Here is a 16,783-nt window from a genome sequence, read left to right as displayed (position 1 = left end):
CTCTTTCTCAAACCTACGAATTATTGATCTCTCTCACAACTATTTCATTGGACCATTGCCATCCAATTTATTTAACAACTTGAGAGCCATCAAGGAAGTAGAAAAACAAATGCCCAATAACTCTTTTCTTGGGATATCTTACTATAAAGTTTCAATTGTGATATCAATCAAAGGGTTGGAACAGAGGTTATTGAAAACTATTCTTTCGATATTGAGAACTATTGATTTCTCCAGTAATGATTTTAGTGGAGAGATACCAAAGGAAATTGGAATGTTGAGGTCTTTAGTAGGTTTAAACCTTTCACATAATAAGCTTACAGGAGAGATTCCTACATCACATGGCAATTTGAACAATTTGGAATGGTTGGATCTTTCTTCGAATTGTGTGGTAACATTCCTTCTCAGTTGGTTGGGCTTACATTTCTGTCCCATTTGAATCTCTCCCATAATCAGCTATCAGGACCAATTCCTAAAGGCAAACAATTTGATACCTTTTGGAACTCATCCTACCTTGGAAACCTTGGCCTCTGTGGGTTTCCTCTAACAAAGTGTGATACAAATCAAAAGGACCACAAGACTCAAATGTTATTAGATGAAGATGAAGAAGACGCCCGTTTGGAAAAAGGGATTTGGGTGAAAGCTGTGTTCATTGGGTATGGTTGTGGGATTGTATTTGGAATATTTATTGGATATCTTGTTTTTCATTATAGAAAACCTGTGTGGATTGTGTCAATAGTGGAACCCAAAAGAGCTCAAAAGAACCAACCATTCACAAGGCGTCGCAGGCCTAGGAAAAGAAATGGCTAGGCAGTTTTGTTATTTATGACAGCTTTAAGTTTCTTTGAAGCAATTGATAGTTTTTTAAAAATTTAAGTGGGTAAACATTCTATTGCTTTACATGTTTTTTGTGTAGATTTTATCTTAAAATCCAAATGTTTATATAGAAGGTACGATGAAATTAAAAGTCACCTTCTAACCTCTCTGAAAATATAGTCAACATTTTTAATTATTCTAGAAATCAGGATACTTGCATTGAACATACTAATTCAATTAATTTCCTTGTTACGAGAGAGAAGAAGAAGATATGCATTTAATATTTGGGAAGTGAAGAAATGAAAGTTCATATGAATAAGCATAGCTGATGTGATGTTCTACTTTAGTTTCTTCTAATATAATATTACACAATACATAACTTTGTTCAATACCATTGTGCTCCATTTGCGTCTGGCTTTATTATAACATGACATGCCAATACAATCTTCCCACCCAACAGTTATGCCCATATGTGCACTTCATGGATTGCAACTACCTCCTCCATCAAAAACTCGAGGATGCTTCTAAGCATTTGAATTGTTGTGCACAGCACAATTTGAGAGAAATGAGGGTGCATATAAGGATCAAGAATCTTTTATTCAGTTTATGTCTGTTATTAAGTCAGGACTAAAGTAGAATCAAAATTCAGGATTTGAGAAGGGAAAAAATGCGTGAAATGGGGAGAAAAGCTCCATTTTCTCATCCCACCTTAGCACCATGAGTATTTTAAAACAATTAATAAAAAGAAAGAGGTACACATATAATTGTAACAATTCTTCTCTACAACATGGCTGTCAAGCTTACCTTACATACACCTTAAGTACTATTTTTACAGAACTATCGTCTTAGAGTAGAGTACTAGATTCTCAAGGTAATAAGTAGGATATTGGAGTTGTCAACAGATTCACTTCATTTTCTCCGAGTCTTTCCTTATTCATACATGACTTAGACCAATAACCACTTAACCAATCCATAATGGTTTTATTTAAAACAAAGCAAATGTATATATATCATATATATGTAAGTATACACATACAGTAACAGGCTTCTAGTTAGCATGTTATATATATATATATACACACACACGCACTAATAATAAAGATTAACTTGTCGGTAGAAGATAGACCAAAATCTACTGATCAGAGAATCAGGAGCAAGGCTTCTAGGTCTTATTTTCTCTTGATATGCTATCATTACAAATGATAAACATATAGGTTAGCTTCCATATTATTTTCCTTACATAATATCACAGTATTAACAATATCATAAAATAAGCATTGACAAAGAAATACTTTCAAATAATCATCCCCACAATACCTTTTTCACGCATTAAGTTTACAAACAGAACATTAACTATTTATGGAAGTCATCCATAAAATCTTTCCTCTATTGACTATAGATTCAAGGATATTCTACCTATAAGAAATTCTCATAAACAACGTTGTTACAAAGACATTTGTTTGGTTCTAAGACGAATCCCTTGCAACATTTATTCATAATTGGTAAACAACCACAGAAAAGAATCAACAATAAATAACAACTTAGAAATCACGTCGAATCTTGTTTTATCACTCAAACATATACTTAGACCCAACTCTTTCCGTCTCTAATGTTAGACTCCTCTTCTCGCCTAGCGGTTCCCTCGACCAGCCATTTAGCATTATGAATTTCCTTCTTTTCATTTTCCTCTGAAGTTTAATTTTTCCAAACAAAAACTCTCTTTTCCTTTTGGCCTTTGGCCCTTTTTATAGGGTCCTCTCCATTCAAAAGGTCGCTTTAATACTTTACACGTGTCTCCTTGTCGATTTTTCGTGCCATGCAACCAACCCTAAACCCTAAAGGCAATAAAAAAATAAAGGGGTGAGAGATTGAATTTCTTCGTAGCTATTAGAGGTAGACAACCCAACTGTTGTTCTTCGAACGACGAGTTGTCATTGCTCCAACATTCACCCTTGCCTCACTGACGTTCACCGAAGGAGAGGATAAATAGTAGTGGAAGTATTAACTTATGAGAAAAATACACCAAAACAACTTTTGGCTAGAGGGGAAGAAAGACAACGGGCTAGAGAGAAAGTGGGAGATCAAATAAGTTTTTTTAATTTTAGGGTTTTTTTTGCACGGTGGCAAAATAGACTTTTCATCTTGCTTTTGTCCTAAAACTTTACTTTTTTTTTTTTTCAAACTCAACCCTAAAACTTTTCAACCCCTCTCAAATAAGGCTATTTTTTTTTGCAATTTCCCTAGAAGTTTGAACTTAAATAAATAATTAAAAATAGTAAAGACAATTACATAAAATTTTAAAAATATTGCAACCATGAATTGGGTCCACCACTTTGGCCATACCATTTGACCAAACTTAAGCACGCATTGATATGGCTAGCCATGTATTAAGTACATGACTTTGCTCTTTAACTCTATTTTTATTTTTTAAAAAAAAGTCTTTTAGAATTTATTTGAACTTTGGACCTCTTGCCTTGAGAACACACAGGTGTTAGTTAAGTTAAATTCATGTTGGTTTTATTTATTCTTTTACATCTATCTCATTTTTGTCATTAATTTGGAAAACAACATTATTCTTGAACTTTATCCCTCAAAATATAATTCATTCAAAATACAAATTGAATAAGGGTTTAGGGTTTAGAGTTTAGGATTTATTAATGTTTAACCATTCGTGGATGGGATGGGATGCAAAAGTAATTTTAAATTGAATTACAAATTTGTTTCTTCAACTTTTAGGTAGGAATTCGACTAAAGAAAATGTCTAATTAATATGTGAGGTCCTAATTCGACAAAAGGGAGTCCTCTTGAAGAGGAGCATTGCTGAGAAGTTTTCTCGAATAAGTATAAGTATGGGATATCATGCAATGAAGGATGTAAGAAGAAAACAAGCAACGAAAAAAAAAATGTTGAGTTAAGTTCTATCCCATTAAGGTAAGCAACACGATGAGAATAGTTGGCGAGGAAGAAGAATATGTTAAATGCCAAGAGCTAGGAATTTAACGTAGCAATGTGAGAAGAGCTACCTACACCTGAGAGAGTTAGGTGAGAAGTAGGTATTCTGTTAACAAGACTAGACAACTCTCTTAGGAAAATAAATGTTTGTTGCTTCCCAAGAAGATAAAGAGAGTCAGATGTTTTAAAGAGTTTGGCTTTCTAAGGAGATAAGGTTAGCGTATGAAGGAAACGTCCAATCGTTGCTGGCATTTTAGCCTATATGTCGATTTCGGGTTTGTTGCAAAGTGTAGTGAATCGATAAGAAAACACACGTGTGTAAAGCGTGGAAATGATCCATGGATGTGAAATGCCACTAGAAATAAGGTCAAAGGAATTTTTTGAAAGTATTAGATTTTTTGGTGAAAATGATGAGAGGAAGCTCTGAATGTTGAATGGTCGGTTAAGAGGATCGTTAGGCAAGAGAAGAAAGGAGTTGAGGCTAAGTATTGTTGTGAGTGATTCTTATAAATGTACAGATGTTGTGAGTGAACCTTTTAATTATCGAATGTTGTTAGTGACAAAACAGTTTCGAAAGTGATTTCTAAATCATTGTTCATGTTTAAATGTTTCCTATGCTCAAATATGAGTTTATGAATACTGTTTCTAAATAAAATCATTCTGAGGTACAAGCATTTCTATTTGATTGAATGATTGTTTATAAGAGAATCAGTGATGGCTTATGGTCTTCGTTTTGAAAAGAAATGTTTTATAAATGAAGTGTTTCATATATTCTTCGTAACCTCATTTTTGTGCTTATTATATGACTTTGCTATTTATGTGATAATTTGTGATAGGATTAAGCTGTGAGCTAATACTCCTTTAGGATTAATTAACCGTGTGATTTGTGCGTTGTGGGATGGTGTGATCTATCGCAAGATGCTGGTGTAAATCTCAGGTAACTCGCGTGATGCTGGTCACGTGTGAATTCCAGGTTTGGGTGAGAGAAGAATCCTAGGTAGGAGCAAGCTATAATGAAATCTTGATGCTAGATGCTAGTTGGATGTGAATCCCAGATCTAAACGAGGAATGATATATGAGACGCTGATAGAATGTGAATCCTAGGTCTGAGGAATGATTGAACATGATGAGATGTTGATTGAGTGTGAATCCTAGGTCTGAGAAAAGATTTAATGGGACGAGACGCTAGTGGAAATCCTTAGTAACTCACATGATGCTGGTTGAATATGAATCCTAGGTCCATATCCAAGGGAGTATCCCAGGTCCTGGTGATGAGTTGAATCGGGTGTTAGCTGGAGCGCATGAAAACTATTTGTGCTTTGGTGATGCTTGTTATAGTTTGATGCGATAAGAACTATATGTTGTAATTTGATCTTGTTAATATTTATTATCTAAATCATGTTATTTTTCCCAAAAGGTTTTCTCAAACTCATCACTCACTAAGTCCTTTTGACTTACATTTTAAGTCTTCCTCTCCTTAGGTTGTCAGGCATTGAAGCTAAGTAAATGACAATTTTCAGGCGTGAAAGTCAAGTTAGAAGGGAAGAAAGGGTTGTTATGTAAGCTTATGCGGCATGCTAGCCATGTCATCTTATCTTGCGTCTAAAGAGCCAATTGGAAAGTGTACGTGTTGCTCCTTAATGCAAATGGCTCAGCTCGGAAGGAAGGCGAGTGCAAGACCTAGGTTAGTAAGGTCAAGCCTGGGGAGCCAAAGAGTCGAACAGATGAGTCAGAAAAAGGTAGACCTAAACGTTGTCCGTAAAGTTGAGAGATTGGGTGATCAAGGCGAAGGACGAAGTGCGGTCTTACACCTCTAGGTACCCTGTCTCAAGAAGCAGCGTTTAGTGGCAAAGAAAGAACATAAATCTAATACCCCTAAACACCTTAGTGCAAAGAGCGACATCTTGGTGGAAGAAGAAGGACGTGAAAATCAGCTTTGGTTTTATTTTATGCAAGAAATAAAAGGAATGTATTTGTAATTTTAGAACCCGGTGTAAAGTGTTAAGTTAATAAAGAAAGAAAGTTTATTACTTTATTTCATTGTATTTTATCTTTTGTGCTTAACTGCATAGAAGCTAAAGTGGGTTAGAACTAAGTGTTAACTGCTAGGTCAAGGAGCTAAGTTCAAAAGTTGTTTTCCATTGCAAAGTGTTGAGAATGTCTCTAAAGTTCAAGCAAATAACTTTGCAAAGAGACAAGTGAAGGAAGTTGTTTCGCTCATTAGGTATTCACGCGCCATCTCACATAGAGGTACACGATGGATGTATAGGTGACACGCCACATCTAATCACAAGAAGTGTAGTTGAGGCGGGGCATGACATAATATGTTTCTAAGGCTTGCTTATTTCATAGTTTTTTTCATGGATCTACAAAATTTCATTAATTAAAACTCTTATTACTTAAAGACTTTACAACTATGATATGGTTTTTTAATTACTATTAATTTAATTAATTATTAAAAATATATTTAGACTTTACAATTTTCAACCGTAAATTTACAAAAATATAACAAAATTAAAGTACTAAATATTTATGGTTCGTATAATCATTTAAAAAATTTCATGAAGCTCAATTACTTTTTCATAATTTCATGTTTGCTTTTAGTGGTTTTGATTATTACGAGACAATTTTTCAGTTCTTTTTTCTTCTTCTTCTTTATCATCTATTCTTCTCCTCTTCATACTATTAATTTTTTCATATTATTTCTTCTCTTTCATCATGTTTTCACTTCGCCTTGTTCGCGATTTTTTTATTTTTCTCTTTCAAAATTTTTTTCTTCTTTTCATCTCTCATCTTCTTTTTTCTTATTGATACTAGATCTAAACGATATTGGTACATGATCTAAACGATCATATATCAATATCTAAACAATTGGTTGTTTATTCTAGATAGATATAAATAGAACACTATTATTAATAAATCTTTTAGATTTGGTACAAGATCGTTTAGACTAGTACAATGGTACAAGATCCTTTAGACTAGGTATAAAGGTATAAAATCGTTTAGATTAGGTACAAAATCGTTTTTTCACATGTGTGTAACCGATTAATCATAAATATATTTTTATTATTCATGTTGTGGGTTTTATGGGCTTTTTCCTTTTACAAAACAGTTATACACATTGTAAATATTTTCTTACTTTGTTCTACTTTTAAAAAAAACCCTATTTTATGTTATCTTCGTCGTGGTATAAAATTTCAGTTGAAATCTTGAAATTTATTTCGAGGGTTCGAATCGTATATAAGGGAAATTTTTGTTTTTGCCTAGATTTTGACGAAATTTTAAAAAATATTTTGAGTATTTTTTACTTTAATCTTCCCCATTTCAGCAAAATTGCTATAAAATTTTGATTTTTTTAACTGTTACATTAGCTAGTTATTTTCTAATTTCCACATTTTTCTCTAATTTCATATTTATTTTCAACTCAAAACCAATTTCAGAAAACTACTAATTTTTTTCATTAATTTTCCATAACACTTCACCTCAAAAATTGAATTAATGTGAGTTTTTTTTCCCTTCTACTATTCAAAACTTTCATAACTTTCCTATCATTTCTCCTAAAAGAAAATATTCCTATATTTTATATTATGTTGTAATTATTTTTCATTTGTTTTTAAAATTCATCCTTTTGTGTTAACATTTACACAATTATAATAAACATTTAAATATTGTCCTCTTACTTTATAGAAATAATGATTAAATTTCTAGAAATAATAATTAAAAATAGTTTAGCTTTTATGTAAGCCACAATCATCACTAAATATTTATAATAATTTTCGTTAATTTCCATAAAGTTCCCAAAATGGCCATCCATATTAATAATATCTTCAATATTTAATATAAAATAATATTATTGTTAATTATCAATGTCCTAATTAATTTAATTCTTTTTAGTAATTATTAATAATATTCCGTTAAAAAGGAGAAAATTTGTTTTAAAAAATAAAATTGTTAAAAACATTTACAAATGTAGAAAAATATCATAAATAATGTTTATCCGAAATAAAACTTTGATATTTTAGTTCATTTTACTATATTTAAATTTCATTTACTAATTAAGTTTCTTCCATTTAATTTAATTTTGATTTCTATGTACAAATTAGTAAATTAAGTTTCTTCCATTTAATGAAGTAATTATTTAATTTTGATTTCTATGTACAAATTGGTAAATTGAAAAAAAAAATATTTAATTAAGTAATTTCATATATATTCCAATACAAACATTTAAAACAAATACATTCAAATCTCATATATTTAAATTATATACCCATAAAAGAATATGTACGATCCAAATGACTCAAATATTTAATGGTATACCTAATAAGATTAGAAGTATCTAATTGATCCTTGTACATTCAATTTTATGTCTTAATAAGCTATAAATATCACATATTTGTTAAAACAAATGAATGGATCAAACATTAAATTTAAAATTGATAAGCTTAAGACAAATTTTTGAGAAAAATTGAGTATGTGCAAAAGTGAAATTTAACGATATGTAAACCACTTTCAAACACTTTGATTGACCAATATATTCTTAGATGGAAAGCAAAAGAAAAGAGAAGACAGAAAAACGAATGCCGACATGTGAAGACAAGAATGAAAAAAAGACTAACAATCGGACAAATTGCTTACTCGGACCCATCACTTTTTGGAACCCCCAAACAATTCTCAACTTTCCTCCATCAATGTCAAACCAACCATCACCAATTACATACTCTTTCTTTCTTATTTCCCTTTTATTCCTAACCTCTTTAATCTTCTCTTTCAATCCTTCAACTTTCACATATTTTGTTTCACTCCTCCTTATCAATACTTATAGCTTTTCATCCATCATCTAATATACGTATCTTCCAGATATTTGTCTATATAGATGAACACGAGTTGCTAATGGTACTGTGCACTGTTATGAGCTACAATAGAATGTTTCAAAGTTATAACCAAAACTTCTACCACACCCATCATTACCTATTCCTATTCCTTCATTGTTTGAAAATTGAAAAGAATGTTGTATCTGTATTTCTTATTCATTCCTTTTGGTTTAGAGTTAGACCAAAATTTCCTATTCAACTATTCCTTTGTAATATGTGCAACTCTTTTGTATTTGTAGCGCATTGTGTACATTTATATCTATTCACAAGTAAAATGGTGTAAAAGAATCTGACCCATTTTCATTAGGAAGTGTGAGTTCTTGGAGCAGCACTGTGCATTCTATCGAGTATGCCAGTAGCCTTTCTCCTTGCCCTTGAATTACCAATCTTTGAAAGTTCCAAGATCGTCTCATATTTATTTTCATCCTCCTGGATCTTCCTTAATTGGCTTTGATCAGTTGTACAAATTGCAAAGAGTATGGATGCACAATTTTCTTTGATGCGTTGGGACTCAGTTTCCCTTATGATCCTCAGCATACAAGGCACTGCATCAAACTTGCACATCTCGTTAATAGCCTTCGTATCGGTGCAAAGAAGTGCAAGTATCAAAATCAACTTATCGACCAATAATAAGCTTCGGCCGATGTTTCGAAAAATGGCGGCAACTACTCCACTGCCGACTGCCTTCTCTCTGTTTTCAACAGTGGTACAGAGGTTGTAGATTGCTGAACCAGCATCTCTTATCACTCCAGGATGGGCATAGTCTAAAAGTGAAATCAGATGCTTGAAAACTCCTACTTTTCCCATCGTTATCTTATTTGCCTCATTGAAAGATAATGAGTAAATAGCTGCAACTGCATTTGCTGTCAACTCAATACTTCCGTGCTGTAAAGATTCAATCAGCAAAGGGAGGACCAACGGGTTCTCCGCTACATGTTTCTTGTTATCATCAAAAACTGAGATATTGAGAATAGTGGTAATCAAATCCTCTAGAAGATCAGGATGGAGATCAACTTTGCCAATTGAGACCAGAGGATGCAGTAATCTCTCAACGGACCCCGGGAGCTTTGCAAAAAGGGCTCGAAATTCATGGCTCCATCTTGTTGTCTCTCTCAACTCCTTTGCAGCTTCTTTTTTAACTATTAGTGATGAAGACAACAACTTCTCAAGCAATGCATCTAAATGGGATTCGGTTACATTGTCAACTTCTTCCTCATAACTAAGCCTTGGAAGTTCAAGTCTGTTATCCAGGCACCATTGCGAGATCATCGACCTAAGCAGACGATTTGGGGTAAGAGTCATGTCGGTAAGGACTTCGTTGGTTTGAGGACATGTATTGTGGCCTTCATGGAACCACTTTTCGATGAAGAACCGATCATATGTCTAGAATTCCAAACCATGTTTCAAGAACATTAAACACAAAATCAAACTGCAACACACACACACACACAACAATTCACAGAGAATTTTTCTTAAAACACCAGTAGATTATTATATCTATCCAACCTTTCATACATATTTGTAGCAACTTCCCTCATAAAATTAAAACAAGACCCACTCACTGAAATTAGACATTGGATTAGAGAACATAGATTCATTATATTTAAACATGTTTTTAGACAGAAAAAAAGAAAGTAATATAAGAGGCAATGCAAATTTACATATCGTTGCAAAAAAGATGAAGTTAACTTTATGAAACAAAGAAACTCCAATCATTAAAATTAGACACTGGAGAGCCATAGGAGAAATGAATATCATCTTTTTCTTTCTTTTCAAAAGACTAAAAGATCGTAATGATGAACGAAGAAGAACAGAGGCTACATAAAATTGAAAAAGAAAACAGAGGCAACAGAGAGAAATTCATGGTAGTAACAACACAATCTTGAAACAAAAAGATATTATGAAGGCCCAAGACAATTGGAAAGAAAAAGAAATGATAAGAGGAGAAAAATCACAAACCTGACCGGTAATCAAGAGAACAGGGTCTTTCATGAGGTCGCCGGAAATCGGACACCGGAACTTGTCGGGGAAAATGAGAGTGTTACTGCCAGAACAGCGGGTGGATTCTTGGGAGGAAGAAGCGGCCATTAAAGAGAATTTCAAAGCAGTCAATATCTGAATAGCTTCGTCGGCGGCGGAGGAATCGAAATCTTGTTCTTGGATGATTCTATAAAGAACTTGTTTGAGATCTTTCTTGAGGAGGTCCATGGCCATGTGGATTCGTAAAGAAACAGAAATTTGAAGAGAAAATGGAAATGGGTTAAAGGGATTTATGGAATGATCAAGTGATAGTGCAAAAACAGGGAATTGGACGGAATTTGCGGAGAGAGTATGAGTTTGAGAGAGAGAGAGAGAGAGAGAGAGACCGAAGGATTCTGAATTCTGACTTTCCCGCACTCGTTTTTTATTGCCTGACACGTCTGCCTAAATCATCATTCTTTTTGCCACATCAGCGTCCTTTTTCATTTTTCAAATTGAATTTTATATATTCAAATTTGAGTCCCATTTATTACCCACACAAACTAAGAAGTTTCTAAAAGAAAAAAGTGGGTTAAGTCACACATAGCATTAGAAAAACAAGCTTTTGATGCCAAATTTTGGTAAGTAAAATTGCACAAGGTTACCTTCTGCTTCTTTGTACGTATGCATTTAATGTCATGTGATTGTGGATATATGGAATTAAAACTCTAAGTATCAAGCTATAAAACAGACGAAACAACACATTTACTTATGAGTTGCTTAATTACATAGATTTGTCAATTGCATACAAGTTTTCCTCTCTCGCTTAAGTATAAGAAGAAAAAAAAAGAGATTTTCTAGATAAGTCGAGCACAAACATAGAGAACTTTTTGTTTCTTTTAATCATAACGCATAATTTGGTTTCATGCGGTATCTATACAGTGTTGTTGTATTTATAGTATTATCTAATTTTATATATTATTATGTACACTACATGTGATGTGAAAGAGAGGAATGGAGATGAATATGTGTGCATTTGAAGTCAATTTGTGTAAGGCAAGATTAAGGAACGAATGTTCAATGTGGTGTGGAACAAAAGGTAAATGGTTCATTGACGAGAATTTCATAATTAAGGCAAACATCCTCTTGGAGCTTTCTCCCTACTTGCTTGTCTTTTGGAATACAAATACTTAAAATTACCATATAATTTATATCTAATCTATTTGGTCGCATTATTTATAATTCATCCTATATTAAGGCAAACAGTTTCTCAGCCCCTTGTTGCTACATACATATGAGGTTCAATATACAAATACAACACAAATAAATTAAATATTACAAATGAAAATAAATCAAGACTTAGAATACGATCTCTTGAGTTCATCGGCTCCATTTCTGCCTACAAAACTGGGGGGGGGGGGGGGGGGGGGGGGAAGGCAGCCCTCGCCCGAGGAGCCGGAGCCTTAGGGGCCTCTGCTCTTGTTTCCGGCGGGGGGTAGTACAGAAAGCCGGAAAAGGGCTGCTGATACCATTCCAATACCCTCTAATAAGAATCAGAGAATGAAATATTCTTTGAACCTACGGAGCACGTAGAAGGAGGAGTTTTCGGACTATTATAGCCTCAGTCGTAGCTTAATATGTGGAGCAGAAAGAATTGTAGGTCCTACGGAGTCTAAAAGATTAGACATTGGTGCATCTTTGCGTTAATGAGCGAATTTTCTAGCTTTATGTGCATCTTTGCGTTAATGAGTTCATTCTCGTTCGTATAGGTCTGACTCTATTTGTTCCTCTTCATATTTCTTTGCTGGATCTCGCGCAAGATTATGGTAGTTAGACTTTCTGCCCTGCCTATTCCGACCGGGGAGAACAGGCCATTCGACAGGGAGATTCTGAAATTGCGGAGGCTCAAGTCCGGAGGATTCTTATCCGTAGGACTATCCATATGGAAGTAGGACCATCTGTAATTAACCGAAGCAGTCCGCAGGAACCTATTGCGACAGTTTTCGAAAACTGTCGTCGAACGACTTTCCATGACTCCCGCTTCTATGACTGAAAATAACTGTCGCGAAATTCGTTGACGACAGTAAATAACTGTCGTTGTAGACCACTTTTGTACTAGTGAATAGTGGCTTGCTTGTAGACTTTGGTCATCCATATTTAATTAGAACATCATCCCAGCTCACCTTTTCGAGGGAAGACCCGCATGATTTATCCGGAGGACTATCCATATGGAAGTAGGACTTCTACAAGTTCACTAAACACTAATAATTTAATTTGTAATTTGAAAAAGGGAGAGTCTACAAAACTAATAAAATTGTTTTGATGCTTAAGCTAGTAAGAAAATAATATAATTGAAAAGAAGTTGGAAGTCAAAATTACCTCATATGAAATCATTGTGGTGTATTTATAACAAATTTGATATAAGATTTATCTTTGTCCAACTAGGATTAAGGTTAGGATAAGAGTTTAATAATACTAGATATGATATATTCTCTCAAGTTGAATTGGTCAAGGCATGCAAAATGAAGAAGGTCAACCTTGGCCTCATCCTAGCCAGAGGAGCTTGGTTTGGGCTTTTAACCTATACCATCATCTTTTCAATTCCAAATAGGTCATAGTTTAGCAATTACTAACTCAATCAAAGTTCTATTCTTTCTTTCAGTTTTTCCATTCATTTCAAGAGAATAAGGTACAAATTTTTCGTGTATTATTATTCTTTTTTAGTTATAAAGCTCATTAAAAGCAATTGAATCATATTCAATTCCTCTATCACTATGAAGTCTCTTAATTCTTTTATTAAACAAATTTTCTACTTCAGTTACAAACACCTTAAACAGGTCAAAAGCATCACTTTTATTTTTAAGCAAGTCAATAAAAGTAAAATTAGAACCATCTTCTATAAAGGTTACAAAATACCTTTTACTATTTGGGCTTTTTCAAAACTAGAAAAAATTGCTATAGAACAAAGCCACTAAAAGACAAAATTCATTATAGTTAATTTTTCTATGAAGTGTAAATATTTTGTCAAATGTTCTATTTTGACAATTTTTCTTTACTATTCATAGACAACATATCATCGAATTCACATAAATCGAAATGAACTCATTCAGTTACCATAGTTACATATTTATGCAAAGTCTTAGTTATCTTGACTACAATATGCACAATTTTAAAATTCATGGAAAGATAACTTAGGAATCAGGTTTAACATACTCATGTTGTTAATTATCTTTTATTTATGTGTGACAAAGTCTAGCATGTCAAATATTAAAAGAAGACAACATATAAGAAGAAGAAAATTTCTTATCCACTTTCCCAATTCCAGTTACCTTTGGTTGTGTGATGATTCCCTAGAAGAATATTTTTATCCTTAGTTTCATTATATTTTTAAATAGACTAAGGTTAGACCCCCCCGGTCACATTTATCTCTATCATAGTTATTAAATCCTCTTCTATCAGGTTTCTCTACACAATAAGACATTCTCATTTCTACAATTTCTAGCTAGGTGTCCAGTTTATTACAATTATATTAGACAATATATCTACCGTACTTCTAGTTGTTGGGACCTTAGTTCTGAACCTTCATTTTGTTTTCTTTTAATTCTAGGTCTAATTTTAAAATAGCCAACTTCTTATTGGGGACAACGTGTTCACTTCCTCGTTTTGATCATGCTTACGAGCTTCCTCCTCAATCCTTAGTGATTAGACTCTTCAGTGAGAAATCCTTCGTTTTGTGTCTTAGAGTATTCATAAAATCCTTCCACAATGAAGGTAACTTGTCAATAATAACAGCAACTTGAAACTCCTCATTAAGTGGCATACCTTCAGTAATTATTTCATGAGCAATTTTTTGCAACTTGTCTGATTAGGCCCCTACAGATTTATCGTTAGTCATTTGGTATATCATAAATAACGACTTACTTCATACTTCTTGGATCTGACCTCTTCGATGTCATACTTCTTTTGCAATGCATTTCCCATAATTCTTTCGCGATGAGCATGGTATTGTAGTAGTCATAAAGCTCATCAGTAAGTCCATTCAGAATTAGATTCTTACATATGAAGTATGACTCTATCTATGCAATATGGTTCCAAATCTCCTCCTTAGTTTGATTTTTAGTTGGAACTAACGGTGTGAGACTAGTGTTTTTAGATCAGAAGCATCAAAAAATTTTGTTTAATGTACAATAGACATTTTGAGAAGAAGCTTGCGTTTTGAAAGTTTGCCTTAAGTTTGGGCGAGAAAAGAAGGTATTATGCGTTTAAAAGACTTTTAGGCGTTTTGGAAGCCTATGCGATATGAAGTCAGACAAGAAGATGTCAAATCTTATTTAACATGGGTTTATGTGTAATATTAAGGATTAAGTAGGGTTTAGTGAAATATAAAACTTACACGTGTAAAGTTGTAAGTAGGAGCTGACAAAATTTTGAGAAGCTTAAGGATGACTAATTCGTTGTGGGGACTTGGACTTAGTAGTTTCACATTTGTATAATGTGATTGCAATACGTCACTAAGTAGGTTCACTCCACTTAAAATGTTCACCATATGTTTTTTTATTGTGCGAAATCTATGCGACAGGTCATAGGGCATGATCAGGGCATGTGAAATGCTCACTATATCTCTCTTCATCGCATAAGAGCTAAGTCCTCGTTGATTACAAGTTTTTCTACTGTTAGCCAAAGTGTAAGCTAAACAGTAGGTTTACTTGGGTGATCCAGGGTCAAACACAGGGAGAATTGTTTCTTGACATCAATTCTAGAGGTCTACTCATCAGTTAGGCATTATGATGATTGTGGTAAAAGAATATATAAAAAGAATTGAAACTACTTACTGGAACCTAGAGACTCGTGCATAAAGGAATAAATTATGGCAAGATGGAATATTGAGCAAACTAACTTGTGTTAAGAAGGAGGATGGAATATTGAGCAAACTAACTTGTGTTAAGAAGGAGGTGAATGAATGTCTCATGTTATCAAACAAACCATGTCTCACTACGTATAACTCACCAAGCTATCTTATGTTTAATGCATGCTCCTCTTGGAGTTATTGAACGCAACACTTGGTTTTCCTTTCAGAATCTAAATGTCTAAGATTGGATAAATGGTTTATATCTAGTAATACTTATTTATTCTACTTAGAGTGTTTCGCATTTAAGGACAACAACCTCTCAGCGTTTTAGTCCACACTTGTTTGGGATGTTGTTGATACAATAGTCTAAACGCGAGGTAATGAGACCAAGCGTAGAGAATGATTTGGGATCCTTGGCTGAATGAAATGATTTGTCAAGCATAAAGAAAGGTTTATGCGAAATGAAACGATTTGCTAGTATGTTTAAATGATTTGATATTGTTTTTGTGAAATGATTATGAAAAGGTATATATTGCGAAATGTTTTCATAAAACCTCACTAAGTCTTTTATACTTACATTTAAAAAATTTATCTTTCAGAATCAAACGTTTACTCCAAGTAGAGAAGAAGGTTGAAGGATTTGCGGCGAGGTGATTCAAGGTGTTTTGGAAATGGTTAAGCATTGGTTATTTGGTCAAAATATTGTAATAATGTATGAAACGCTTGTTATTAATAAAGTATATGTTTTTGTTCGTATTTATTTTACTTGGCGTTACATTGACCACCATTGCGTTTTGAGTGTTGTTAATAGTTTAAAAGGAGTTGAGAATAAGATTTGCAATAAGAAAATTTCATGGTTGTAACTAACTCGTATCCTATTCCCACTACTTCGGCGTTTTGGTCGCAGTGCGGATTGGGGTGTGACAAATATAGCTGAAGAGGATTAAAAAAGTCGGTTGATTTCTAAAAATTCGCCTAAGTGTTGAAGTTGTGAAGGAAGCTCTAGGCGAGAAGAAGAGGTGTAGTCAGACGGTTAATTTAAAGGAAATCAAGTGTTGTGAGTAATTTTGAAATGTGTTCTGTACTTTAAGCTTTCTTATAATTTTGTGTTGTTTTGTAATGATGTTTTAGACATGAATATTTCAAACAAAGGCTTATGTTTATTGAAGTTTCATGTTGTTTAGGAATATGAAAATGTGTTTCAAACCATTAGTCTTATATCTATCGTTAAGCTAATGTTTTGTGCACATTAAGAGTTTAGGTAGACATAAAAGGTCATCGCAGTAGTCTAAACACAGGGCAATGAGTCTTCGTGTTGGAATGGCCATGCTCTCGGCGA

At 33.5% G+C, this 16,783-nt stretch overlaps 2 protein-coding genes across 2 annotated transcripts; one reads left to right on the top strand and one right to left on the bottom strand.

Moving 5' to 3' along the window:
- The first annotated feature begins 360 nt into the window (after positions 1–360).
- LOC105434726 (receptor-like protein 9DC3) lies at positions 361–807 on the top strand. Its single transcript, XM_031880841.1, has one exon. It carries the CDS (start codon positions 361–363, stop codon positions 805–807), a length of 447 nt encoding a protein of 148 aa, XP_031736701.1.
- A 7,445-nt stretch (positions 808–8,252) lies between these two features.
- Positions 8,253–11,017, bottom strand: LOC101217167 (U-box domain-containing protein 9). The gene is made up of 2 exons (XM_004152812.3): positions 10,596–11,017; positions 8,253–10,019 (listed from the first exon to the last, which is right to left on the bottom strand). Exons 1-2 carry the CDS (start codon positions 10,848–10,850, stop codon positions 8,940–8,942), a joined length of 1,335 nt encoding a protein of 444 aa, XP_004152860.1. The 5' UTR covers positions 10,851–11,017; the 3' UTR covers positions 8,253–8,939.
- Positions 11,018–16,783: the final 5,766 nt, after the last annotated feature.

This window comes from Cucumis sativus, chromosome 2 (assembly GCF_000004075.3).
Source record: "Cucumis sativus cultivar 9930 chromosome 2, Cucumber_9930_V3, whole genome shotgun sequence".
NCBI lineage: Eukaryota > Viridiplantae > Streptophyta > Magnoliopsida > Cucurbitales > Cucurbitaceae > Cucumis > Cucumis sativus.
This window is presented reverse-complemented; position numbering and strand designations above follow the sequence as displayed.

Bases quoted from the DNA above. Each gene is read 5' to 3' on its own strand.
- LOC105434726 (XM_031880841.1), top strand. From the start codon at position 361: ATGGTTGGATCTTTCTTCGAATTGTGTGGTAACATTCCTTCTCAGTTG.
- LOC101217167 (XM_004152812.3), bottom strand. From the start codon at position 10,850: ATGGCCATGGACCTCCTCAAGAAAGATCTCAAACAAGTTCTTTATAGA. The intron at 10,020-10,595 runs GTTTGTGATTTT...TTGGAATTCTAG, and splicing joins TTCTCTTGATTACCGGTCAG to ACATATGATCGGTTCTTCAT.